Below are 25304 nucleotides of genomic sequence, written 5' to 3' on the forward strand. Positions count from 1 at the left end.
CTTCAACCGGAGTGTGCTTGAGAGTCTCCCTCTCACTCTGCCGCTTCCCCTAACCCTTGCACATGTGCACACACTCTCTTTCTCTAAACTAAATAAATAAATCTTTAAAAAAAAAAAAAAAAAAAAAAAGATTGTCTTAGCTCCTGACAGGTACATGGGGCTTTAATATTTATTAACCTCGTTTTATTCTGTCTTTCTCACTTTCTGAATTCCTTAGAACTTAACACCAACCTAAGGCCTCTTTAAGCTATACTTTATAGACTTCTGGGTTTTGATCCCCATTTTTTTTTTTTTAAAGATTTTTTTTTTTTTTTTTTTTTTTTTTTTGTCAGAGAGAGAGAGAGCGAGAGCCAGCACAGGCAGACAGAGTGGAAGGCAGAGTCAGAGGGAGAAGCAGGCTCCCTGCGGAGCAAGGAGCCCGATGTGGGACTCGATCCCAGGACGCTGGGATCATGACCTGAGCCGAAGGCAGCTGCTTAACCAACTGAGCCACCCAGGCGTCCCGTTGATCCCCATTTTTTAAAAAAGGTGAATTTGGGGCCTGAGGCCTTGTGCAGTCAGGCTCATAGTTCTAATGTTTCCTATCAGTAAAGATTTGATTTTTTAATTTCCCTACTCTGTACCGTGGGTATTGACTTCTGTTGAAAATCTAGGCTTATGAGGAAGTCTTTGATCCTACTTCCTGACCAAAAAAGGGGTAGTCCTTTGAAATGCAAGCCCTGCACTAAACTGATGCCTCTGGGCAAATGCCAGCCTTAGGACTCTTTTGTACTACTTTCTCCTACTTCTGGCCTCTAGTTGCTTCCATGGTTTAGAAAATATTTTTTAAAACAGTATTATTAATTTCATTAATATTTATTTGTCATTTGAGTTATGTACTAGAAGTTTCTAATCTAAATATTAGCTGTTGATATTACTAAAAACAAAGTCTCCCATTGCCATTTCACAATTTTATTTTTCCTTCCTTAATTCTTCATAACTCAGTCTTTGAACTGTACTCATAGAATAAATAAGAGTTTTCCCCATTAGGAACTATTTTAGCTTTATACCTAAATATATTCATAAATGAAAAAGTGTTATGCTGTGAAGACATTATTTTTTATTTCCTTACGATGGTGAATAAAAATAGCTATCTACTGTCAGGATACAGTCATTTGTTTGGTGTAATACTGCCTAAAACTTTCTTGAAGATGATGGAGAAGGACGTATTTTGTTATAGTAAGTCCTGAAGTAACATTTGGAAGTTCCATGCTTTACTGTTTATTTTTATTTCTTATCATTTATAGGTGTTTTACAAAAATATGCTCAGAAGTTGCTCAAGAAATATTTGATGTTCTGTTTCAAAACATGTTTTTAGACTATTACAGGAAATAAAATATCCTGTTATTATGGATTGCATCTAATGGTATTAAAAAGTTATAAGGGCTTCTGTACCATATGTGCTACATGTGGTGCCATATGTACCATGCTTATATACCGTAAGTGCCACAACATATTGTAGTTTTAATATTTAATAAATATTTTTAAAATTTAAATTTCTGTGTTATTTAGGCATACTCACTATACACTAGGCGGCAGTATAGTTCCAACTTTTTTATAAGGATTTGGCAATAGATAACATTTATAGAAATTGTTTCAAGTTATGTTTTATAAACAAAGATTAAAATGTATTACAAAATGTTTATGAAGGCCTTGAAAATAGTTTAAAGTTAAATCCGTTTGAATTATTACCTCACTTAAACAATGTTAATTTTTTTTTTTTGTATCTTAACTTTGACTTTGTATTTTGAAAAAGAATGGCTTGTTAAGGAAGAGGTCAGTTATTTTACTTCCAAATCAAATATTTAAGTGTTTGTCTGGAGCAGTAGGTCTTCTGCCAGCAGACATAATTTGCTAATCAGTACTTGGTGTATGGGCTTGTAAGAGAATTTGTTTCATAATGCATGCTTCTCATTTCAGTATGGTCCTAGAATATTGTTTGTAAAATACATTAATTAATACATTTAAATAGTTATTAGTAGGTTATTAAATATTTCAAAGTATTTTTATAAATATACAGGTCCTTATTTGTAAACTAAAATAAATATGTTGATTCAGCTTTCCTTATCCCTCTATCATATATTTTAGTTTCATTAATAGTTTCTTTGTGCTTACATTTTTTTCTTTTTTTTAAAGTTTTTATTTATTTAAATAATCTCTACACCCAATGTAGGGCTTCAATTGACAACCCCAAGATCAAGTTACATGTACTTCTGACTTAGCCAACCAGATGCTCCACATCTTTGTCCTTATATTTTTTCCTAACATGGTTCCTTTCTTATCTTCCCCCCACCCCCATAGTTAATGAAGTTATTTTGTGTGAAACAAATGGTACATGCCCTGGTCTACAGATGTGGACGTTCTTTAATATTTATTAACCTCGTTTTATTCTGTCTTTCTCACTTTCTGAATTCCTTAGAACTTAACACTTAAGCCTGTACAGCTATAATTACTTGATTGCATGCACATGTTGTATTCTATTATTTGGAGTGAATATTGTTTGTATGTCTTGTCTTCCTTTTTTCTCTCTCCCTGTTGACTTAAAACCTTTCTACACTTTCTAGCTTTCTCTAATTTGACTGTTACATTTGCATTTTTTAATAGGGCAAGTTTAAAAAAAACAACTTATTAATTCGAGTGACTACAACTACAGTTTTTTAAGAACATGAACCCTAAATGCCACATAACCCTGCCATAACAATAAAATTGCTGTTGGGATATTCTGAGGACATAATGACTAGTTTAGCCAGAGAAGATGCTCAGTAGACTTAACACTGTCAGTTTCTGCTTAAGATTTTTAAAAATTAAAATTTTAAAGATGAAAAGCTAGACCACTGCTGTCCAATAGAAATTTCTGTCATGATTGTCTATGTCACTGTCAAACATGAAAACCACTAGACACAAATTTCCAATGGAAATTTCTGTCATGATGTTCTATGTTCACTGTCAAACATGAAAGCCAATAGACACATGTGGCAGTTGGCCACTTGAAATGTGGCTTGTGTGACTAACTGAATTTTTTTTTTAAAGATTTTATTTATTTATTTGACAGAGAGAGATCACAAGTAGGCAGAGAGAGAGAGGAGGAAACAGGCTCCCTGCTGAGCAGAGAGCCCGATGCTGGACTCGATCCCAGGACCCTGAGATCATGACCCGAGCCAAAGGCAGTGTCCTAACCCACGAGCCACCCAGGCGCCCCGAATTTTTCACTGCTTTTAATTTTAACAATAGTAATCTCTATTAAGATCTCCAGTACATAAAGTATTAACAGCACTAAACTGGGAAATATATATGGGATTGCATTTGCTTTTGTATGTAGTTGAAGATTTAAAATTAAAGAAATAAGAAATCTTACAGTGCAACACTGTTCTAACATGTATAGTTTTAGTGGGGTTAATGTATGTCAAGTTACATTCTTGGATTATGTGTACAGATGGTAAAAATTGATGCAGCGCTCCAATGTCCCTATCAGTGGCTTACTGAAGACCTCGCAGTGTATTTGTATATACTGTATACCAGCAGGCCCCCAGGAGATTATGGGACATAGCGTGACTCTGTGTGACCTTCTCTTGACAACGTTTATATCAAATCACATTCAGACCAACAAAGACAATAATCTTAAAAAGAGAAAAGTAAATTGCGTAAGATTAGTTTGCCATCTTGGGAATGGGTATGGTAGAGAGAAAGGGACTTTTTGTCTTCTTGAGAAGTTAGAGAGACAAACACATGATGGCCGTGATTGCGTGTACTGTGTCTATTCTGGGAGTAAGACCACCGCCTGGTTTGAATTCCAGCACTGCCAGTTGTTAGGTGAAATTGGGAGGCTCTGACCTCACTGAATCTGCTTTCTTGTGTGTGCAATGAGACTCAGCGTCACAAACAAGACAATAAATGGGGTGCAGCTGGCCACTGTGTACACAGTAAGTTTTCAGTGAATGTTAACTGTTACCATTGTTGTAGATTTGCAGCTTAGGGAGTCCGTTTCAGAACTGTCTGGCCATGCTTACTTTATGCATGTGAAACCTCCTGACCTGCCTGGAGGAAACAGGACTTAAGGCCTCCCTGGGTTCTGCTCTCTTCAGTATATGACAGATTGGAGCCATAGGTTCTCTTACAAGCCTAGAGAATTGCTTCTAGCAAACATCACATATATAGATTATTTTTAACATCTTCCTATTGTCCTTATCCTTTAAACATAAATTAAACCAGATAGAGCCTAAAGAAAATAGGAATGCACAAAACAATGACAATTCCTTTGTTGCAGCCACATATCTACTTAGGTCCTAATTTCTTTCATTTCTTTTGAGTCTTTTTTTTGTTTGTTTTTTAAGATTTTATTTATTTATTTATTTGTCAGAGAGAGAGCAAGCGAGAGCGAGCATAGGCAGACAGAGTGGACGGCAGAGTCAGAGGAAGAAGCAGGCTCCCTGCGGAGCAAGGAGCCCGATGTGGGACTCGATCCCAGGACGCTGGGATCATGACCTGAGCCGAAGGCAGCTGCTTAACCAACTGAGCCACCCAGGCATCCCATCATTTCTTTTGAGTCTTAACCCACTTTGTTTTTGTCACGATCTCTAAATGTGGTTGCCTTCTTATATCCCAAGTCAAATTTTTCTTATTGAGTCTTGCATATATCTGTTTTTCAGATCGTGAAACTAGCTATTTATGGCATGCTGCCAAAAAACCTTCACAGAAGAACTCTGATGCAGAGATTGCATCTTTTCCCAGATGAGGTGAGTCAGTGGTCGTTGGTAACGATGCTGCTGCAGGAACATGGCCAGAGCCTGTTAAATTGAGGGGGTACTCATTGCTAATTTTATCAGCTATTAAAAGCATGAATTTCATTTACATTTTTTGTAACTAGTAGCAAATCTTGTGTGATCATGGATTAATAACTTAGTTTTGGTTGCTAATTATTTTCCTTGATTTAATTTTAGAATACTTGTTCCTAACTCAAAATGTATTCAGCTAAAAACGTACTTGGAAAAAAAATAGTTCTATTTATTACTATTAAACTATTTTAAGTCCTTATGCTTTCTCTTTAGTATAATGTAATGAAACAGTAGAAGTTCTATAATAAAATAATTGTCCAGACTCTGGAATCAGACTGTCTGGAGTAGAATTCATACTCCACCATTTATTGACTTTATGGCCATGGGTGGTTACTTACTATCCCTGTTTTCTCATCTGTAAAATGGAAATAAGGGTACTGACTGGATTACGAGATTGTGGTAAGGGTTAAATGAGATAACATTTGTGGAATGCTTAGAACAGGCCTGGCACAGGAAGTGCCCGTTGCTATCATTACCACGGTTGTGATTGTTGTCCTTATAGTTCCTGCTAGAGGAATAACATGGAAACTAATTCCAGGATACCAAGTTGTATCAACTATTTAAGCCACTGAGTGCTCTATTTAGTTAGCTTACTGCATGAGTAAATTATTCATGCTTTTATCAAAATGGTTAATATATTACCTTTGCTTTGCATGAATGAGTAGAATTTTCCAGTATTCACTTTACCTCGTAGATGACAAGTATGGGAGCTATGTCATCATCTAAGAATAACTGTCTTTCATGAAATCACAATTATTAAAACTTGTTTCTGATTGTACTGTCCCATGTTTTAGAGTCCGTAATTTCTGAAAGACACACACACACAAAATGTGTATATATAAATAGATAATCTTAGTAGTAAGGTAGTCAGGTTTGAATGTAGATGTTTTAAGTATTCATAGTAGTTCAGTTGAACATCAAATTACTTAAATAATTTCAGATGATAAAATTAATGGGCCTTTCCCCCAAAACAGACCGTCAAACATTCAGAAGCTTTATAGCACATTTTGTTGTCCAGGCCATAGGGAAGTAGACACTCATAGATTGCTGGTAGAAGTCCAAAACAGTGCAACCCATAAGGAATCTGAGAATGAGGTAACATTGCATATAATACCAGACATACATAAGGAGAGCCACACTTGATCCAGCAATCTGTTTACTCTGAAGATACACAAGATTAATGTTTCTACATTATTTATAGTAATAAAATAATAGAAATGGGTTTATTCATAGGTAATTGTATAAACAATATTATATCCATTCAGTTGAGTACTATGTAATTATAAAAAAAGAATGCCATATATTCTTGTGAATTGATGTATTCCAAGATACATTAGTAAGTGAAAAAAAAGCAAGGTGAGAAAATGCAGATAGCATACTACCTTCTGTATGTGTTATACATATATATGTTTACACATATACACATATATACTATATCTGCTGCTTTTTGCATAAAGAAACTCAGGAAGAAAAAATGAGAAGATGAAATTGGCTACTTACTGAAGCATGGGGACAAAGAGATGGAATGAACTAGAGAAGAGAGAATTAAGATGTTTTGGAGAATGCCTTATAGATTATTTATTTTTTACTTTAACTTTCTTTTCATGGTAAGATTTTTATTCAAGGGGCACCTGGGTGACTTAGTTGAGCATCTGACTCTTGATTTCAGCTCAGGTCATGATATTAAAATTATTTTTAACACTTAATAATTTCCCTTTCCTTTCTAGAGAAGGAAAAGCTTCTCCTTAGAGAATATCATGTAAAAATGTTGTGAGATTGAGCCCCACCTGCGGTTGCATTCTCAGCTTGGAATCTGCTTGGGATTCTCTTCCTTTCCTTCTGCCCTCCCCCTGCTCACGCATGCTCTTGTGCTCTCTTTCTCTTTCTCTCTCTCTAAAAATAAATTCACAAAATCTTTTTTAAAATAAATAAATAAGTATTATATGACAGGACTAGTAGAATTAAACACAACTAGTACCCAGATCTTGTTTTCTAAGTGCTAGTCCTTTTTTTTTTTTTTTTTTTTTAAGATTTTATTTATTTGACAGAAATCACAAGTAGGCAGAGAGGCAGGCAGGGGTAGAGCGAGAAAGCAGGCTCCCTACAGAGCAGAGAGCCCGACGTGGGTCTTGATCCCAGGACCCCGGGACCATGACCCAAGCCGAAGGCTGAGGCCTTAACCCACTGAGCCACCCGGGCGCCCCAAAGTGCTATTCCTTTTTAAAAGGAACCAGGTTCTCATTGGAGGAATGGTTGATTCTAGGTCTGGAGCAGAGAAAGAACAAAGTATGGAGTATACACATGCACTTAATTTATTTCTATATTGTTTATACTGGTAAATAATAAGTAATAGAAAGTAAGGCAGTGCTCAAAAATATCAAGAGAACATGGAAGGCATTTTGAATTGGTGACCACTGACCACATATGGGACAGCGTGAGCCTCAAAATGAATGGTAATAATAATGGATTATGTTGAGTAGAAGGTGAAAATTTGTGAGCCCACGATTATAGTCCAAAAATTATTATTATTGGTTTTTTTTAAGATTTTATTTGTTTATTTGACAGATATCACAAGTAGGCCAGGAGGGAGGCAGAGAGAGAGGAGGAAGCAGGCTCCCCATGGAACAGAGGAGCCTGATGTGGCGCTCAATCCCAGGACCCTGGGATCATGACCTGAGCCGAAGGCAGAGGCTTTAACCCACTGAACCACCCAGGTGCCCCCCAAAATTATATTTAACACTTAGTAATTTCCCTTTCCTTTCTAGAGAAGGAAAAGCTTCTCCTTAGAGAATATCATCTAAAAAATGTAGAAATAACACTGAATTAGAAAAGCCACCATTTTATCAGCATATTCTGTAGTCACTGGGTGAAAGATTATTGTAGAACAAGATATTCACACAATTTCAAAACATCGTGTCATAGACACTTTATTTGAAGGGAGAGAAGATACTTTTTTATTTTAAAAAAGATACCTGGTGGACACCAACATAACCAAGAGATCAAACATATCATTAGTATGGGACAGACTGACATCACATGCCTCCCACTATGAATAAAGTACTGAAGACCCAACATTATATATAGCGTTCTGTCAAAAATGTTTAACCTGACTTTAATGGGGAAACAATCCTACAAATCCAAAGAAAAGGGCATTCCACCACATAATTGGCCTGGACTCTTCAAAAGTGTTAATTTCAGGGAATGACAAAGAGCAGGGAAAGGCTTTGTGTTAAGAGAGACTAGACTGAAGAACTTTGTATGTATGTGAAACAACATAGTAACAGCATCATAACTGCATGTAGCCTGTGATCCTTGACTGGATCTTAGACTGAAAAAAGATACATAAGACAATATTTTACCAGTTTGGAAAACTTGAATATGTACTTATATATCAGATAGAAAGTATTTAATCACTGTTTTCTGAAGCATGAACTTGTAATGTGGTGACATAGGAGACAAGCCTTCTATTTAGGAGATACACACTGAAATACTTAGGGATGAACTATTTACAAATAACTCTCCAGTGGTTCAGCCAAAATGAAAGTTTGTGTGTGTAGGTTTGTATATAGGTGAAAAGGAAAGCAAACATGTCCTATTCTGACAGTTGGTGAATTAGGTGAGTTTAGGTGTCTTCACTAAATTCTCACAATTTTTCTGTAGGTTTGAAATTTCTCTAGAAATTGAGAAAATTAATCACCTTGCTCCCTCTTTATTTCACTCATTCTTCTCCTTATTCCCCCCATTTAGGTTAATCAGTCCCTCCATGCAGCAGGAATGGTGAAATCTCTCACATCTCCATGCGCATATTCAGTTAGCATGTGTGGGTTACTTTCTTGGTGCGCAGATTAAAAGAGACGCTTCCCCTCTTCCTGGTTTAATGTGTAATGCCCAATCAACAACTTTCATTCCTCATTTTGCAGTGTTTTAATCCATTCTTTCAGTAAATTGCTCTACTGGTAGAGAAAATTTGTAAGCTCATTTCAGTCAGAATTCCTTCAGTTTGGCAAACATCTACTAACCCACTACGTTCCACACCCTCTGCTGTGTAAGCAGTTGGCAACTTTTAAAATTGTGAATGATAGAGGGATTTTTTTTTAATGGCTCCCCAAAGGAGTGTGAAATATTCATAAACTTTTGTAAATATCAAACTGGCAAATAGACTTTTCCAGGAAGTAAAAAATTAGAGCAACTTAATATTTATATGTCCAGACATCCTCTCCGTGTTCCAGTTCTGTGCAGTTAAACTTAAAGATTTGAATACATCAGGGGAGGGAAGTTAAGTATTTTTAAAATGCTTCTCAGTGAAGAAACACATTGTCAGTAGTATTTATTGTATTTTTTATGTACTGGTAGTGACTCACCCTGTACAAACCATAATTTTAAAAAGCCCACCTAACTTTTTAAAAATATTATTAAAATTTTGCCATATTAGATTTTAGAATACATTTATAATGCCTTAGAGCTCTGATTCTTTAAAGTTAATTGTAAAATTATATTTTGACTTGTAAGACATTGAATAGAAAACAGTGACTGTTTTGGTCCCTTGTCCTTGCCCAGATGTTTGATTCCCAATTATGTATGCTCTTTGCAGAGAATTGTAATTTACTATATAATCTTTTTTTTTTAATGTTTAGGAACATACAGTTATGAAAAGAGGGAAATATATCTATTATCCCTGTGGAAATACTCATCAGATGCTTTCCTCTTAACATCCAACCATTATTTCAGTAGAGTTTCCAAAAGTAACTTAACCATCCAGACTCCCAGGACAATTTCCTTTCCCTATTTCTGTATCATGAGCACAATATAAATGTAAATTCTTTTGGTTACTCATGCTCTTCATTTTATCCTTTCCTTTGCTTTAACATCTATTCTTCTTTTGAAATAACTCTCAACTATATGCTTTACTCTTTAGTTGGCTTTTCACTACCCAAATTCAGACTTTTTTGCATTTTACCTTTCCTTTCATTTTTCTGAATATTTGAATATATTAACCAGGGGAAAGTCATTGTGGGCAGAGGGAATGCTGTCAGTAAAGGCACCAGGGTTTCCCAGTGGAACAGAACGTGAGAGGCAAGGAGGCTGATGACTCAGACGCCGTGGACGGCTGTGTGGGAAGAGGTGAAGTCACAGGGGTGGCCTAGGAGTGAGGACACTGGTTTGAGAAGTGACATTTTTAAAATTATAGCCCTGTAGAGGCCATTGTCTTTTCATTTCCTTTTATATTCTGAGCACCTAGCATAGTTTCTGGTTCGTAGAAGGAGTTCTGTTAATGTTTGTTGGCTCAATGACTCAAGGATCCAGCAGGTTTTCATTTTCCAAAGTTTTTTCTGGCAACAACATGGAGTCTGAATTGAAAGGTTGTGTCCCTGGAAGCCACAAACCCAGTACATCCACTCAATCAGATGAAAAATCGTAAGAATCAGCCAAGGCAGTGCCTTCTGCGGTTGAAAGGAAGGGAATAAATTAAACAGTTGAGGAAAAAAAAGATAGAATTTAGTGACTCAGTGGTCCTCAGAATTGAAGATGTTTAATTTATCACGAGAAATAGGTTTGTCAAAATTAAAATATAAGGTACAGTATTATAATGAATTACTTGTATCATTAATATACTTTTCAGGGGTTTTCATGGATTTGTAAAGATTATATTGTTTTCCTCATTCTGTAAATATTCTTTTGTTATTTTTTAATATTTATTAAATATTACTAATTTATTACTAAGGGATATATTTTAAGAAAATTAAACGTAAATTTTATTTAACCTAGGACATACCAGAAGATATTCGTAAGAATTTAGTAGAAGAGCTGCCTCAACCACGAAAAGTACCCAGACGTCTAGATGAGTACACACAGGAAGAAATAGAGGCTTTCCCAAGACTGTGGTCTCCGTAAGTCTTTTCTCTTTACTTTCTTTTTTCTTTTTTCTTAAAGATTTTATTTATTTATTTGACAGAGAGAAATCACAAGTAGATGGAGAGGCAAGCAGAGAGAGAGAGAGAGGGAAGTAGGCTCCATGCCAAGCAGAGAGCCCGATGCGGGACTCGATCCCAGGACGCTGAGATCATGACCTGAGCCGAAGGCAGCGGTTTAACCCACTGAGCCACCCAGGCGCCCCTATTTTTTCTTTTTTTTAAGCTCAGTTTAGTATCCCGTCTGTTTCCTTAACCAGATGAAAAGATCTTGAAGATGGGAAGAGTGAACTTTTTTTTTTTACTCCCTTGGATACTCTTTCCATCTTCTACCTATGAATAAATTCTAGATTTTGATATTAGAACCAAAAAGTCTCTAAGTCTTAAAACCTTGCTATGTACATGCAAGGGTGTTCATAAGTGCCTATAAATTGTCAGATATTTTGTTTGGGATGACAATACTTGGATTGATTATGGTCTCTTAGAATCATAAATCATATAATTACCTAAAACAGAGTGATTCTCCATTTTCCAGATTGCTTCACTAAACTTGAGAATATCATCTAATGAAAAGTCATCAATTCTGGATAATTAATAGTCTTGATTCAAATAGAAAAACAAAATAACAGACACTTCTTGGTATCCTCTACACAGTTTCCTCTGTCTGAGTTCCGAGAAGCTGCTCCGTGTTGACGTACTACCTCCCATCTAATTGCTTCTAGGTTTCCTTATCTGGCCTACTGGGGTCTTCGTGACCTGGCTCCTCTCTCTCCCTGAAGCTTAAGTTCTTTCCACTTGACTAGTCTAACAATAGCAGCCTTTGAAGATTGTCGACCTTTTCACACAATTTAATCTTCCTTGTCTTCGTTTTGCATTATTTCGCCTAAAACAACATGTCCCTCCCCAATGCTCTGAAATAACTCTCACTCATTCTTTAGACCTTAGTTCAGATCCCACCACCTTTAAGAAGCCTTGTGTAAACATCAAGACCAGACTAAAGCGCCTAGCCATCTTCTGCCACAGCACCTGCTGTGTAACTCTGTCATTACCATGGTCAGCTCGTGAGGGGCAGGGGCTGCGTCTAGTTCATCACTGCGTCCTCAGTGCGTAGAACAGTACTTCATCTGATGGGTCTCAGGAACATTTACAGAATTTATACAGATCAAAAAGGGAACCACATATCCTTGTTGTTGGATCTACAATGGGCATCTTGTCTTCTCCTAAACGCTACCCTCTGTGCTATAAAGTATACTTACGGTACACTTCCTTTTCATTTACTGCATTTATTCTAATGTAATTAAGTACCTGTGTAATTTTTTTTTTTAATATCTTTTTCTAATTAGATTCTATGAGGGAACTCCAGGTTGTCTTATTTACCTGAGCATAACATCTGGCACATTCAGTAGGCATTCAGCAAATAATTATTGAATAAATAAATGAAGAAAGCAGGTTTTCTAGTATCAACTTTTATAAATGACATTAGGAAAGAACCTCTAGAAGATACGAAGTGACGGTGGTAAAATACTCCAATTTAATACTAGTCCTTTATGCTAGAATCATTGAAATTGATTGGCTTTATTTATTTATTTTAAAGGTTTTATTTATTTATTTGACAGAGAGAAATCACAAGTAGATGGAGAGGCAGGTAGAGAGAGAGAGAGGGAAACAGGCTCCCTGCTGAGCAGAGAGTCCGATGCGGGACTCGATCCCAGGACCCTGAGATCATGACCTGAGCCGAAGGCAGCGGCTTAACCCACTGAGCCACCCAGGCGCCCTGAAATTGATTGGCTTTAAAAACACTTTATTACTTTTGTTTCTGTTCACTGTATCATCTGAATTATCAATTTTCAGTTGACAGTAAATGAGTGATTAACAGACTCTTTATGAAAAATTGAAAAAACCAATTTTATAATATCTGATGATATCCATACCAGCTAGTTATCAGGATATATCCTCATGATAAATACTTTTCTCTAAAATAAAGAAGTACATTTTCTATCGCTTCTTAGGTTCTGGTTTTCATTGCTTGACAATGACCAGAACTATACATTTTATGACATGACTTGAGTCTAACAACTAATTTTAATTAGGGTGATTTTCTCCTTCTTTTGACCTTTATAGATACCTACTTAATAATTTGCCTTCTTTTCAAAACCCAAGAGTCTATTTTAATTCTTTTTATTTAAATTCATTTTTTAATCCAGATTATGTAGTGACTTATTTATTTATTTATATTTATTTATTTTTTAAAGATTTTATCTATTTATTTGACAGGTCACAAGTAGGCAGAGAGATGGGGCAGGGGGTGGGAAGCAGGCTCCCCGCTGAGCAGAGAGCCTGATGCGGGGCTCGATCCCTAGACTCTGGGATCATGACCTGAGCCAAAGGCAGAGGCTTAACCCACTGAGCCATCCAGGCGCCCCTATAGTGACTTATTTAGATAAATCAGTAGTTTCTGAAAATAAAAGGTTTTACCGTTTGTTTTCCATGCTATGATCTTTACAGTTCTTCCCGCTTTGGCATCTGAGAGATGAGACTTCTGTACTTGGATAAATTCTGTACTTTTAGAAAAATAATTTTGATTTAACTTGTTGTTACAGATTTACATAGTCATTTATTGCAGATATATTCAATGTGCCTTTTCCTACTTAAACTACATAGAACTTTTATTTACATTTACAACTGAACCTACGTATATGAACATTTTTCTAGGAAGACAAGCCTTTATAACTTCTTTTAAAGAGATGTACAAATAGAAATTAATCTCTAATTTATGAAAAACATTTACTAGCTTAAATTTACCACCCTGGAATCTTTAATTTACTAAGAATTCACATAATATAGACTTTAAACTCAAGCATTCAATTAAAAATTCACTTGCACTTTGGGGAAGTTAAAAGGTATTAAATGGGGGCTCCTGGGTGGCTCAGGCAGTTTGGTGTCTGCCGTTGGCTCAGGCCATGATCTCAGGGACCTGGGATCAACCTCACATCCAGCTCCCTGCTCAGAGGGGAGTCTGCTTCTGCCTCTCTCTTTACCCCTTACCCTGGTTATGCTATCTTTCTCTCTCTCAAATAAATAAATTTTTTTAAAAAATACATAAAAAGAAAGTATTAAATGTTTGGGGCACTTGGATGGCTCAGTCAATTAACTGTCCAACTCTTGATTTACGCTTAGGTCATGATCTCAGATCATGAGATTTAGTCCCACAACGGGCTCTGCCCTCAGCAGGGCCTCAGCTTGAGCTTTTCTCTCTCCCTTTGCCCCTCCCCTTGCTCTGTGCTCTCTCACTAAATAAATAAATAAATCTTTTTTTTTTTTCTAAGTGTTAAATGTTCATTGTAGAAACTATGCATAAGATACAAAATTAAGGGAGTAAATAATCTCACTTTAGTTAACTAATTTTGGTGTGTTAGCTTCCACTCTTTCTTTGTGTTTGTGTATCTATGTCTTCCCCCCCCCCCCCCCCATTGAAAAGGAAATGTAGGCACAGAAAGAAAAATAACTTGACTAAGATTGCATGATTGTTAAGTGGTGGGTTAGGGATTCAAGCCTAAGGTCATGATCCTGGGTCATGGTCCTAACCACTCTGCCTGAGTACCTCTTGTAGCATCTTGGTTAAGTATACTTAAGTCATATGTAGTTCTCAGATAGTTTGCTTTATAAAGTTACATCCTAAAAAAGTATTTTACGTAGTCTTTGGGTTTTGGTGGTTTACCAGGCTGTATGAAATTCTGGAAGTCCTAAGAATGTCATTCCTGATTTTTTTATAGAAACACCATCATAAATGAATTTATTATATTCCTAACCAAAGGGGATATGTGGTACCTTTATTTTTTTTTAATCTAGAAATACTAAAGGTGTTATTAATCAGATATGTGACCAAATAGATTATGCATTCGGAGTTGTGTATCATGAATAAAGAGCACTGATGAAACTGCTCATTTCACGAAGTGATTCCTGGCTCATTTAAAACAAATCAGAAGATGACTAAGTGCCTTTATTATATTAATGGAATTAGGAAGGGCTTTTCTGTAATTATTTTTAAGGAGACTTTTAGAGAAACTTAGAGTAACCTGATGAATTTTTTTAGTAACTACTGTGGAGATGTATTTTCCTGCCCTTTCTTTTCATCCCAGATTTCTCTCTGACAGGAATATGCATTAAGGCACCAGGCTTTCCTTTGGGCTTTATTACAATATGATCTTTCCTTACAGGTAGCCATATAACTTCCCCAGATGATAATGTGGTATATACTTACGTATTACAATTTAGATGGTCAGGGCTGTCTAATAGAATTTCCTTCGTGATGAAAAAACTCTGTATCTGAGCTATCAATACAGTAGCTCCTGGCCACACATGTACTCAAGTACTCAACACTTACACTGTGGCTGGTGTGACTGATAAACTGAAGCAAAAAAATAAATAAATAAATAAAATACTTTTATTTTATGTAATTTTAATTAAGTTTCATTAGCCCCATGTGGCTACTGACCCCTTTAGTGAATGTTGCCATTTTAGTTGTTTACCATTTCATAAAGTTCTAGTATTAAATATTACAGACATTAGAGTAAAAATGAAAATACCTAACACACTATACAGGGCTATCCATTGAAAATGGGATTTCTCATTACTGGTAGATTTGCTTTCATGAGAAAAATGTTTGTTTGTTTTTTTTCTCCTTTTGGAGAAGGAGGCTACTTAAAATACACTCTCATTCCACCCAAAATAGCTTGGCCAACAATATAATCTTCCTTTGGAATGTAGTCTTTGGAATTTAGTCAAGATAGATCTGATGGTGAAATCTGCAGAGACTTGACTGAAACAGATGTACCTGGATTGTACCTAAGTCAGCAGACACAAAACTAGCTTGCTTTGGTTTTTGTTTCCCTAGTAATAAAATTTTAAATGGGTTTATGGTATAGAAATGTACATTTTTAAATTGGAACTATTATTAGCTTTTCGTCAAATGTAAGTTTATTAGCTTTTCTAGTAGAAACTAAAGCTTTTGAGCAATGATCAAAGAGTGATGATAGTCAAAACTAAGCCTTGAACCCTTTAGGTGATTGACAAAGTTTTTTTTAATCTTAATTGAAAGCTCCATTTTTGGGATTTCATTTAAATCATTTACAAAAGTCTCTGAGGCCTAATTTTCGTTTATGCAGATTTTCTTATGCTAGTTGTGTAGCCATTTTTAAAACAATGTTAAACAAGAAGGAAAGAAACTGATATTTATGAGAAAACAACTTTTTTTAATAACTGAAAGTCATGTTCTTCTATGAGAAGTATTGCCCATAAACCTCACTTCTTAAATTAGTTGATATACTTGGTGTATTAGTATTTTTTATAGCTCGTACGTACATATATAGATTGTGTTAGAATAGGTTATGAAGTTATCCTTTGTTTCTTAAAGGTACAAAATAAACGTGTGGTTGCCATATGCAAGTGATAGTTGGAGGGTGTGCACTTAGAATTTGTTTGTCAAAGAAAAAGCAACAGCACTGTTTTTTCTTCACAATTCATTTCCCTGGGTTGTAGCTTTCAAATGGTCAACTTACTTTAAAGCTGTCAATAATTATTTCCATATTCATTGTAGTTTTGCCAACACATTACAAAACCACAGTAATCATAGAAATTATAATGCTGTCACTGTAATGGAAACTTTTCATTATGTAGGGTAAAAATAAAACTTGGATCATTTTAAACTTTTTTATTTTCATTTTTACAAAATTCTGTAGGAGAGCTTTTCTTAGGACAAATAAGGTATGTGGAAAATTTCATCTTGAGTTGCTTCACATAGTCCACAGAGTGAGTGGTGAAACAATACCAAAAAGAAATACATTTTTGTGTTCCTCACTCATTAAGTCTGTAATGCTTTCTTTTAAGCAAAACCCTCACCTTTGTATAGAAACTAAGTATGGAAAGTTCAGCATCACTAAATCTTGAAAAGAGATGTTTATAAGAAAACCACGTCCCCAGGTTTAACGTCCTCTACAGAGTGTGCTGTTGGAAGTGCGCCTACAAAGAAGAGGGTGGCAGGGCTGGAGGTGGAGAGATAGGAAGACAGTCGTGATTGGCCCTGAATTGTCTCTGCTGAAAGCAGGATTCGGTTTAGCGTGTTTCCTGGGTGATGCCTCCAGCACTGTGGAAGGAGCACAGGTGCGGGGGACATTAGCCTTGGAAAAGGACTGTGGTGAGCATCGTGTATAATTTAGTCTGTAGCTCTAGAAGAGAGCAGTGATTTAAATTTATACGTGCCCTCCCATAGGAAACGTATGAATTCGAAAAATCTCCACAGATTTTCAGTTGTATTTAAATTAATACCCAGAAAACAATATTTTTACCTATGCCTCTTTTATAAAAGTGCTTCACATCAGAGGCTATATTTAAAGACCATAAAGAAGGATTTTTACCTTTTCAAAGCCCATAAGGAATTGGGATCTGGACATCTTCAAGATTTTCCATAATTTTATGCTAGTCTGGTCATATGGCATTTTCCTACAAGATTTAACTTAATTTGCTGCTCTTCGCAGACAGAAGTTCTTAGCCGGACTTGAGGAGCAGGGTTACATTCCAATTTTCCCATTATTTCAACCAGCTCAGCACTGGCAAAAACTGTATACCTCAGTATTTCCAGTGCTGAATTTTGCTCAAATTAGACATTCTAAACTTTACTGTTCTTTTGGATATGAACAGATTAGGACTAAAAAGAATCTCTACTTGAGCAACCAAACCGTTTTTCCAAGCCAATAGAGCTTATGACTTAAAAATGATAATTGAATGTAACAGCAATTCCTCTTTATTTTAGCTGAAAAAAGCAGTAAGTAGATTAAAAAAATTTAACAGTCCTATTAATTTTGGGTTTTGATTGTTTGTTTTTTAAAGCACAGTTGGGCTTTTTTCTAATCAGGACGTGGTGCATGGTACAGTGCCTGGAGAAATGAGGATTAAGGCGCCATTATTCTGCCTCACAATTTCCCGTACGGCTGACATCTTCAGTTCAAAGAATTTTAGTTCAAGGAATATGCGATGTCACCAGATTTCCTCTCATTGTTTACTCTAAATAGTTTCACCAGTACAATGGAAAGGACTTAAAACTCCATCAAACTGACCTTTTATTGTTCTTAAGATTACTCTACTGTCTAAATATTCTTGTTTAAATATTTTGTTGGAATAAGCATTATATTGACGAATATTATTTATGAGTGAAAAGACATAAGACCCAAGGGAGAATAAGATATTTTTGAGATTTATTACACTTAAATTACACAAAATTTCATGGATTCACAACTGGAATTCAAATTTTTTTTCTTCTGAAAAATAAATTATCTTAATGGGACAAATAATATTAAGTATCTAACTGAAACATCACATAAACTATGTGTTTTATAGCTTTATATTTCATTTTGTTCACAAACCTAATGGATTTCTCTCATCATTTTACAATGAAAACTGAAGTCTCCCTAAAGATTTTTCCTGAAGTCAGAAGATAAATTCTCTTACGGGAATGTCCCCATTTTCAGGATAATTAAAATGTGTTGGCCTCTGTCATTTTTTTGTCAAGAATTTGAATCTCTGAATTCCTGAGAGGTACTTGTTTCATTTTAATGAGTGGCTGTATTTTACCTGTTTCATTTAGTGAGTGGCTGACAACATTTTGAATAGAGATGTCAATGGTAAAGGATTTTCTATAGAAAAGAGAGAATTTTGTGAGAGGTGGTATGATTTTAACATTCAAGTTTCTGAGCAATCACAAGTACCATAGAATACTTGCTCGAACACCCCATATTTAAGTTCTGTTTCCTCATTCAAAAAAGTGATTTTATTTTTCAAGCTATAGTGTTTGAAGGCAGTTTTCTGCTAGTGGCAAGAATTAAGTACAAAATGAATTACTGCTAGAGAACATTTAGTAGCTATCTAATTTTAGCACAGTTTAGAAAATGAATTAAGGAAAGGGCTAATTCTTTGAAGACTGATTAATCTCCCAAATTACACTAAATGTATATATGCAAGCTTGACACTTTTAGCTTTCATCTCAGAAGTCAAAGTGTACATATGTGTGTGTGTAACTGTGTGTGACTGTATGTGCATCTCCCTCTATGAGAAGCTGCATGATCTAAAGACAGGACTTTGTCTTGCTCGATGTTGTGTTCCCAGTGCCCACAGCTAGACGTGACACTCCGTAATCTTTGTTGAATGAATAAAGGAGTGGAATCTGATCTTCCTGAAAGAGGAATTGACTTAATTCATTAAGTATGGTAAATTCTTATTTTGGGCTTTGCTTCTTTCTTAAAGCTAGCTTAACAGTTACAGCTAAAATAGACATTTTCCTTAAAATCTGTGCTTTAGTGTAACTCTGATATATTTAATTTTGGATACTTTGTATTACATATATAAAGAAAAGGTTATGGTAATTTTGTTAAAATATAACATTTCTGTCAAGAGAAACATTTCTATAAAAATCAATAGAGATTACCTTTCTATAACAGCATTTGAAATGTTCCTTCAAAGATTTCCTGAGATTATTTTAGAATACTGTTATTTACAAAAACATTAACCTTACATAGGACTATCTTTTATTTTAAAACTTCATGATTTTTTATTTGCACTGAAACAGCAACAAATAATTAAGGCAAAGAAATACAGAATATAAATTTGCTCATCATCCTTCTAGCAAAGGATTAAGCCATTTAACTTCATTAAAGTTTCAAACAACATTTAAGCATCCGTACTATGAAAAGCAATATACTAGATGCTAGGTGTCTTCCTTTTAATAATTATTTAATCTAGTAACTACATTGACTACAATTTAATCTTTGTTTGATGATAGATACCAAAAGGATATCCAGCCTCAGTACCTGTTACCATAATTTAAAATTACTTAACTATTGCATCAGAAAAGCATAAAACTGTCTATTAATAAAGTCCTCTCCTGGGTAAAGAACTACAAAGGATACTGTATAGCAGATGAAATCAGCTCTAGCTAAGGAAGAAGTGTGTTACCTTCTCTTAGGCACAGCATGGTTTTTTTTATAAATTTATTTATTTGCTCCTTCAGCATCTTCAAGTAGTCATCCCCTCTGTCTTATGAGTAGCTCTGTGTGCGTGGCCTACGTTCACCTTATAGACTTGCTAAGTCACACTGTGGTCCATGGACCAGCATTGCAGTACGTGGGAGCTTGTTGGAAATGTAGAATCGTGAGCCCCTCTACAGATTAACTGAGCATTTTTACAAGAGCCCAGGTGATGGGTGTGCCCACTGAAGTTGGAGGGGCACTCAGGTAAACAGACCTCCCCTCCCTTTCTTATCTTGGATTTCTTTTAGTGGAAGAAGGTACGCGGTATAAATGCATTGTATGCGTGCCTGGCCTTGCGTGTATGTATGTGTGTGTGCGCGCGTGCATGCGGAAAAATAAAACCGTATTTAGTGTAAAAACCTCACTTTCCCCACAACGGTACCTCCTGAGCACCATGTAATATCATTAACTGCCTCCAGTAGGAGTTGATATTTCTGGCTATGCCAACATCTGAAGTACCCTTGGCCATGATACGGTCTTCCCTTCCTGGAAGCAGATCAGCCATCCATAAAAGATCCTGACTAGTTTCCATTAAAAAAAGGAAAGGATGAGTTTGTAAAACAAAGCGGCATTGTCAAGGCAGTGACTGTACTGTAATGACAGGTATCTTACAGGTGTCTGCTTTTTGGTGGGCCCAGTGCTAATTGCTGGAAGCTTAAGCTCAGTTACATGGGGACCTGCCTTCAAACGAACCAGCAGCCCACCAGAAGTCAGAATGAAATGGTACATGCAAGTCCTTGCAGTCAGAAGGTCTGCACTAGATCCTTTCATCCACTTCCTAGCTGTGTGTCAGGCTAGTTATCCAGCTTCTCTGGCCTCAGTATTATGAACTATAAAATGGGATTGATAAAAGTATTGATAAAAATATCTTTTTCACAACAGAATAAAATGACATGATGTATGTGAAGTGGTTAGTACACTTCATGGCTTATTAACCTTCAGCACATCTTACGTTAGTAACATTTATTTACATAAATAAAGGCAAGTATAATTTGAGAAACACTGTAACAGAAGTATGCATGATATCCTCTGGCAATTTTACAAAGAGGAGCCCGAAGTCAGAAAGGGAGGTCGTGGAGGGCTACCCAGCTAATGTGATTTTTGAGGTGGATTTTGAAGGATTAGTCAAGTCTACCAGGCAGAAAAACGCTCAAGTCCCCATGTCGAGAGGTGTGAAAGTTTTAATCTGGGCGGTAGCAAGTCGTGTAATGGGAACAGAATGTAAAGGAAAGGGATGTAGCAGGAATAACTCAGAAATGTTAGCTGAGGCCGTGCATGGAGGGTTAGATGCTGGTTTCCAGGGTTTGACTCGTGACAAAGCAGCGGAGGACTCCTGAAGATTTTTTAGGCAGAGCCACTTGATATGCAGAAGTGGGCCGAAAGCGAGGGAATCTGTGGTAGAGACTCTGACATGTCATTCTCCTAAACCCCACCTCCTAACTGCTGGTGCTTGTCGTGTCCAAATCTTACCCTATTCAAAACCAAGGTCCTTCCCTTCCGGTCTGTCCCTCTGCCTGTATTCCCGATCCTGAAAAAATCAGCACCGTTGCCATTCACAGAGGTCTTCAAGCTGAAGGGAAGAATCCAGATCCATCCCTGAATCCTCATTTTCTAGCAGTTTCTTCCCCCTCCCTCCCCCTGGCCCCTTCGCTCTCCCCGTCCTTCCCCACCCTCCCCACCGACGGAGGGGGAGGGTACTTTATGCCTCTTCATCCTGAGCCAGCCCTTTCTTCCCGCTCAGCGCCGCGACAGCCCCAGCACAGCCCCAGCACAGCCCTCTTCTTTATCCTCCTCACTTGCCACCAGAAAATCTTCTGGAAACAGCCTGCGGCCTTGTTAGCCCCCTGCAGCTTTCAGGTCACTGCCTACTACAGACTCTTTCTATCACAGATGACACCCTTCACACACATTTCCAGTTTTATTTGTAAATCCCACTAAAAGGTGTTTTTGTCATCTCATTGTTACTTACTAAATTAACCTTTGGTGTGGAAACAACTAGACTGTGACTAAGCACGTGGAGGGTTCTTGAGTGGAGTCGCGGCGACTTCTTGTCGGGACCTCAGCTTCGAAGATTCCTTTCTGGTGGCCTCATCGCCACCCGCTCATCATAATCACATGAACCAGCTCGACAGCAGAAGTGGTTTCTTGAAATGTGCTGGCGTCTTTGACTGGGAGCTGCTCCCACCGAACTGAGCGACAAGCCAAAGATGAGAAGGATGCGTTTCGGAGCCACATTCGCCCTCGGACCACACTGTCGTTTCCCAGACTTCGGATGCAGTTTTTACATTTGGAAAGAGACTTCAGAAACGGTGACAAAATTCTGCAGTTTCTCCTCTAGTCGTTACAGAATGGCTGCTACGGTGAAGCGTATTTGGCTGGTTTCCCAGATCAGAGCCTTGTTCCTCAGAGTTCAATACTAACTTGAAACTGTAATGTCGTTTATTTACTCAGCCACTAGACTGTTGGTCTTCATAGCTGAGCTGTCTGGTATCTTGTGTGTATTCTGTTGAAGAAAACATGCTGTGAGTGGAGAAAGGGACTAGATAAGCTATTTCAGGGCAAACAGTTTATCTACTTTTTAAAGGAATTCAAACTATCATATTTTTACAGCTGTTTCAAGAACATCTAGTTTACTGATTACACACTTCCTTCTGAAAGTCCCATGTGAGCTCAACACCTACAAACACACCTATGGAAAAGATAAAAGGACACTTTAACATTTTTCACATCTTGTAATTTCCCGTTTTTAAATCATAACAACGGAGAAAAAGTGTTTTTTGTTGTAATTTACTGCTGGAAGTAACTTTCGAGTATGGTTAATCCTATAAATGCATGAATGAGGAAAAGACCAGTTATATGTATGTAATTAAAATATCAGAGGCCTTGTGTTTATACATTTGTGTATGTATCATAATGAAAACTAAATTTTGCCTGATAAGATAATATAAATAGGGATATTACTCATTCAGAAATTGCCTTGATTGGGTAAATCCATATGCTGATATGGATTTTTAATGATCATAGCAGTCCTTTCCATCAAAAGGTCTTTAAAAAAGTATGTATTTAAAAAAGGAACAGAAATTGAATTCAAGTTTTTAAATACTGCCTTCATGCACAGGCACAAGGCAGCTTATATTTATACTCTCAAAAGAGCTTGGGAATTGTTGCTTCATGATGATTTGACTCTAGTGGTTTTCACCAAAAATCTACTATTTGTAGAGAATTTCTCAATGAACAGTTTACTTTCATTTTAAATTGAAAACTAATCTTCTTCATCAGGCAGGAGAAAATGATTTCACAAAGAAAGACTTGTTGATTTTGTCTTTCAGACCTGAAGATTATCGACTCTAGAAGAGTGACGATGGCAGGAAAGAGCCATGCGGTGACGGCAGCTTCTTCCTGAGGAGTCTCTCCGGAGCTCCAGGCAGAGGGAGACAGCCGCTGCGTTTTGACAAGGAACTTGACATGGGAGCTGAAAGCTTATGGAGAAGGCTCTGGAGGTGATACTCCTTAATAGGAAATTGCAACAAAATACATTATTTTATAGAATTATTTTATTATATAGTCCAATTTGAATTGCTGTAAGGGATGCTAAGAATAAAACTGCTTACTTGTGTAACTGTTCAGTTTTTCATTTAACGAAAACACACGTCCTGGGTAGCAGTGCAGGTAGAGTTGCCGACAAGTGCCCGTCCGTGCGGATTTGCTCAAGTTCCGCCATCGCTGTTCTGCCCCGCACCCGGGGGACGCAGCCCCACCTCTGCTCTTCCTTTCAGCGATGACTGTGTCTAACCTCCCACGGTACATTCATCCAGCTCAGAAGCGTAAGGTTTGCGCTGAGGTATTTACAAAGTGCAGTCATCTTTTTTCCATATAGCTTCTTGGTCTCCAGGACGCCAAATAAACTATGGCCTGTCTGCTCCCTGGAAATCTCACTGCCCTGCCTGTGGTGCCTGCAGACTCCTGCACGATGCCCCCGTATCTTCTCCTCTTGGCTCCGGCTCACTTTTGTGCTGGACACTTCGATTGGGCTGCTGAGATAAATAGCCCTCACAGACTCTCTTCTTTAGGAATTAAGATGCCAAACCATTGTATTTGGTCATTTTTGTGGGAGTTTGTTTTTGTTTTTGTTTTTTCTTCCCTTATCGTAGCCAATCAAAGAGTGAGTTTCACACCACTTTTCCCATTCATTCAGCAAACACATATTTGCAAGGCACAGTGCTAGGTGTTGGGAAAACAGAAATCATGTGTTTCTTCCCCCAGAACCTCTTGCCCCACCAAAGAGCATACAGTCTCCTGCGGAGTGGAAAAGGAGCTTTAGAGCGACTTGTCAATAAGTGCACTTGGGCGTCAGAGACGCAGAGGTAAACACGTACAAGCTGAGATGTAAGTATGTGTAGGGGAAAATTCAGTAACTTTTAGAAGAGGAAGTATTGCTAGTAAGCACCTGCAGACGTCCAAAGACAGCAGCTTTATGTAAATTCATGTAATCCATACGGCAACCCTATAATGTACACAACGCAGTCCTCCCCGTTTAAAACCAGAGATGCCGAAGTAGCGACAAGTTATGCGACTTGGCCTAGGTCACAAACGTGAACCGCTCAGTGGTCATCAGGATTTGAGCCCAGGCAGTCTGGTTCACGAGCCCATGGACTTAGCCGCTGCCAGCTGAGATCATGAGTGTTTGTTTTGGTCTCACAAAGTCTGTGGTAAAGCCTAACCTGGTACAGGTCGACAGCTCCCATTCGCAGGGAAGTGGCAGTTCTATTTTAAACTTTTGGACCAAAAAAGAAGCCTCCTCCCTTCGTGATGGGGAAAGGGTAGGTGTGAGTCAGTATGAAACAAGCCTCCAGCTCCTGATACAGTAGCTTTAATAGAGAGGAGCTGGTATAACCTGAACACCTGAAACAATGTCTCGTACATGTTCCTTGGCTGAGAAAGGCTCACTGAGGAAAGCCCTGGTTTCTGACAAAGCCGCAGAGTTTGAAGAGGTGAGAGCAGAGCCATGTGCTCTACAATGACATTGAGCCCAGTCCTCATCACATTCAGTAAGAAGATGGACACTGACCGCCATAAACCTCACTCTCACTTACTATGGGAGAGCCTGTTTGGTGGGGGAGGGGCCACCTGACCCTATGGAACCATCTAGAACTAAACCAAGGCTATGTTGGACTGAGTGGCTCCTCCTTACCATTAGGTGCTAACTCCATTTTGCATGCGGAGAGAATTAGAGCGGGAGGCTTTTGCACTTGGTACATGGCCTTCCGAAGCCGACTCTATTAGGCCTTCCACTGCTGCCCTTTTGCCATTGCCTGAGAGTTTATAACAGCCTGACCTGTGCATGTACTAAGAGAGCACAGCCACAGCAGCCAAACAGAAATCACAGCTCGCTGTAGGGGACCCAGTAACCTCAGCCAGGAAGACAAGCCGGCCCACTGGAATCCCAT

General features: G+C 37.5%; 1 protein-coding gene across 1 annotated transcript in view; it reads left to right on the forward strand.

The window, feature by feature from the left end:
- Positions 1-23476, forward strand: part of MRPL13 (mitochondrial ribosomal protein L13) — a 45973-nt gene extending 22497 nt beyond the window's left edge. Inside the window, exons 5-7 of the mRNA XM_059165715.1 lie at positions 4686-4772; positions 10638-10759; positions 23187-23476. Coding sequence (XP_059021698.1) covers positions 4686-4772; positions 10638-10759; positions 23187-23208 — 231 coding nt within the window. The 3' untranslated portion in view covers positions 23209-23476. The remainder of the gene's footprint in view (positions 1-4685; positions 4773-10637; positions 10760-23186) is intronic.
- Positions 23477-25304: the final 1828 nt, after the last annotated feature.

The sequence above is a fragment of the Mustela lutreola genome, chromosome 3 (genome assembly GCF_030435805.1).
Source record: "Mustela lutreola isolate mMusLut2 chromosome 3, mMusLut2.pri, whole genome shotgun sequence".
Taxonomy (NCBI): Eukaryota; Metazoa; Chordata; class Mammalia; order Carnivora; family Mustelidae; genus Mustela; species Mustela lutreola.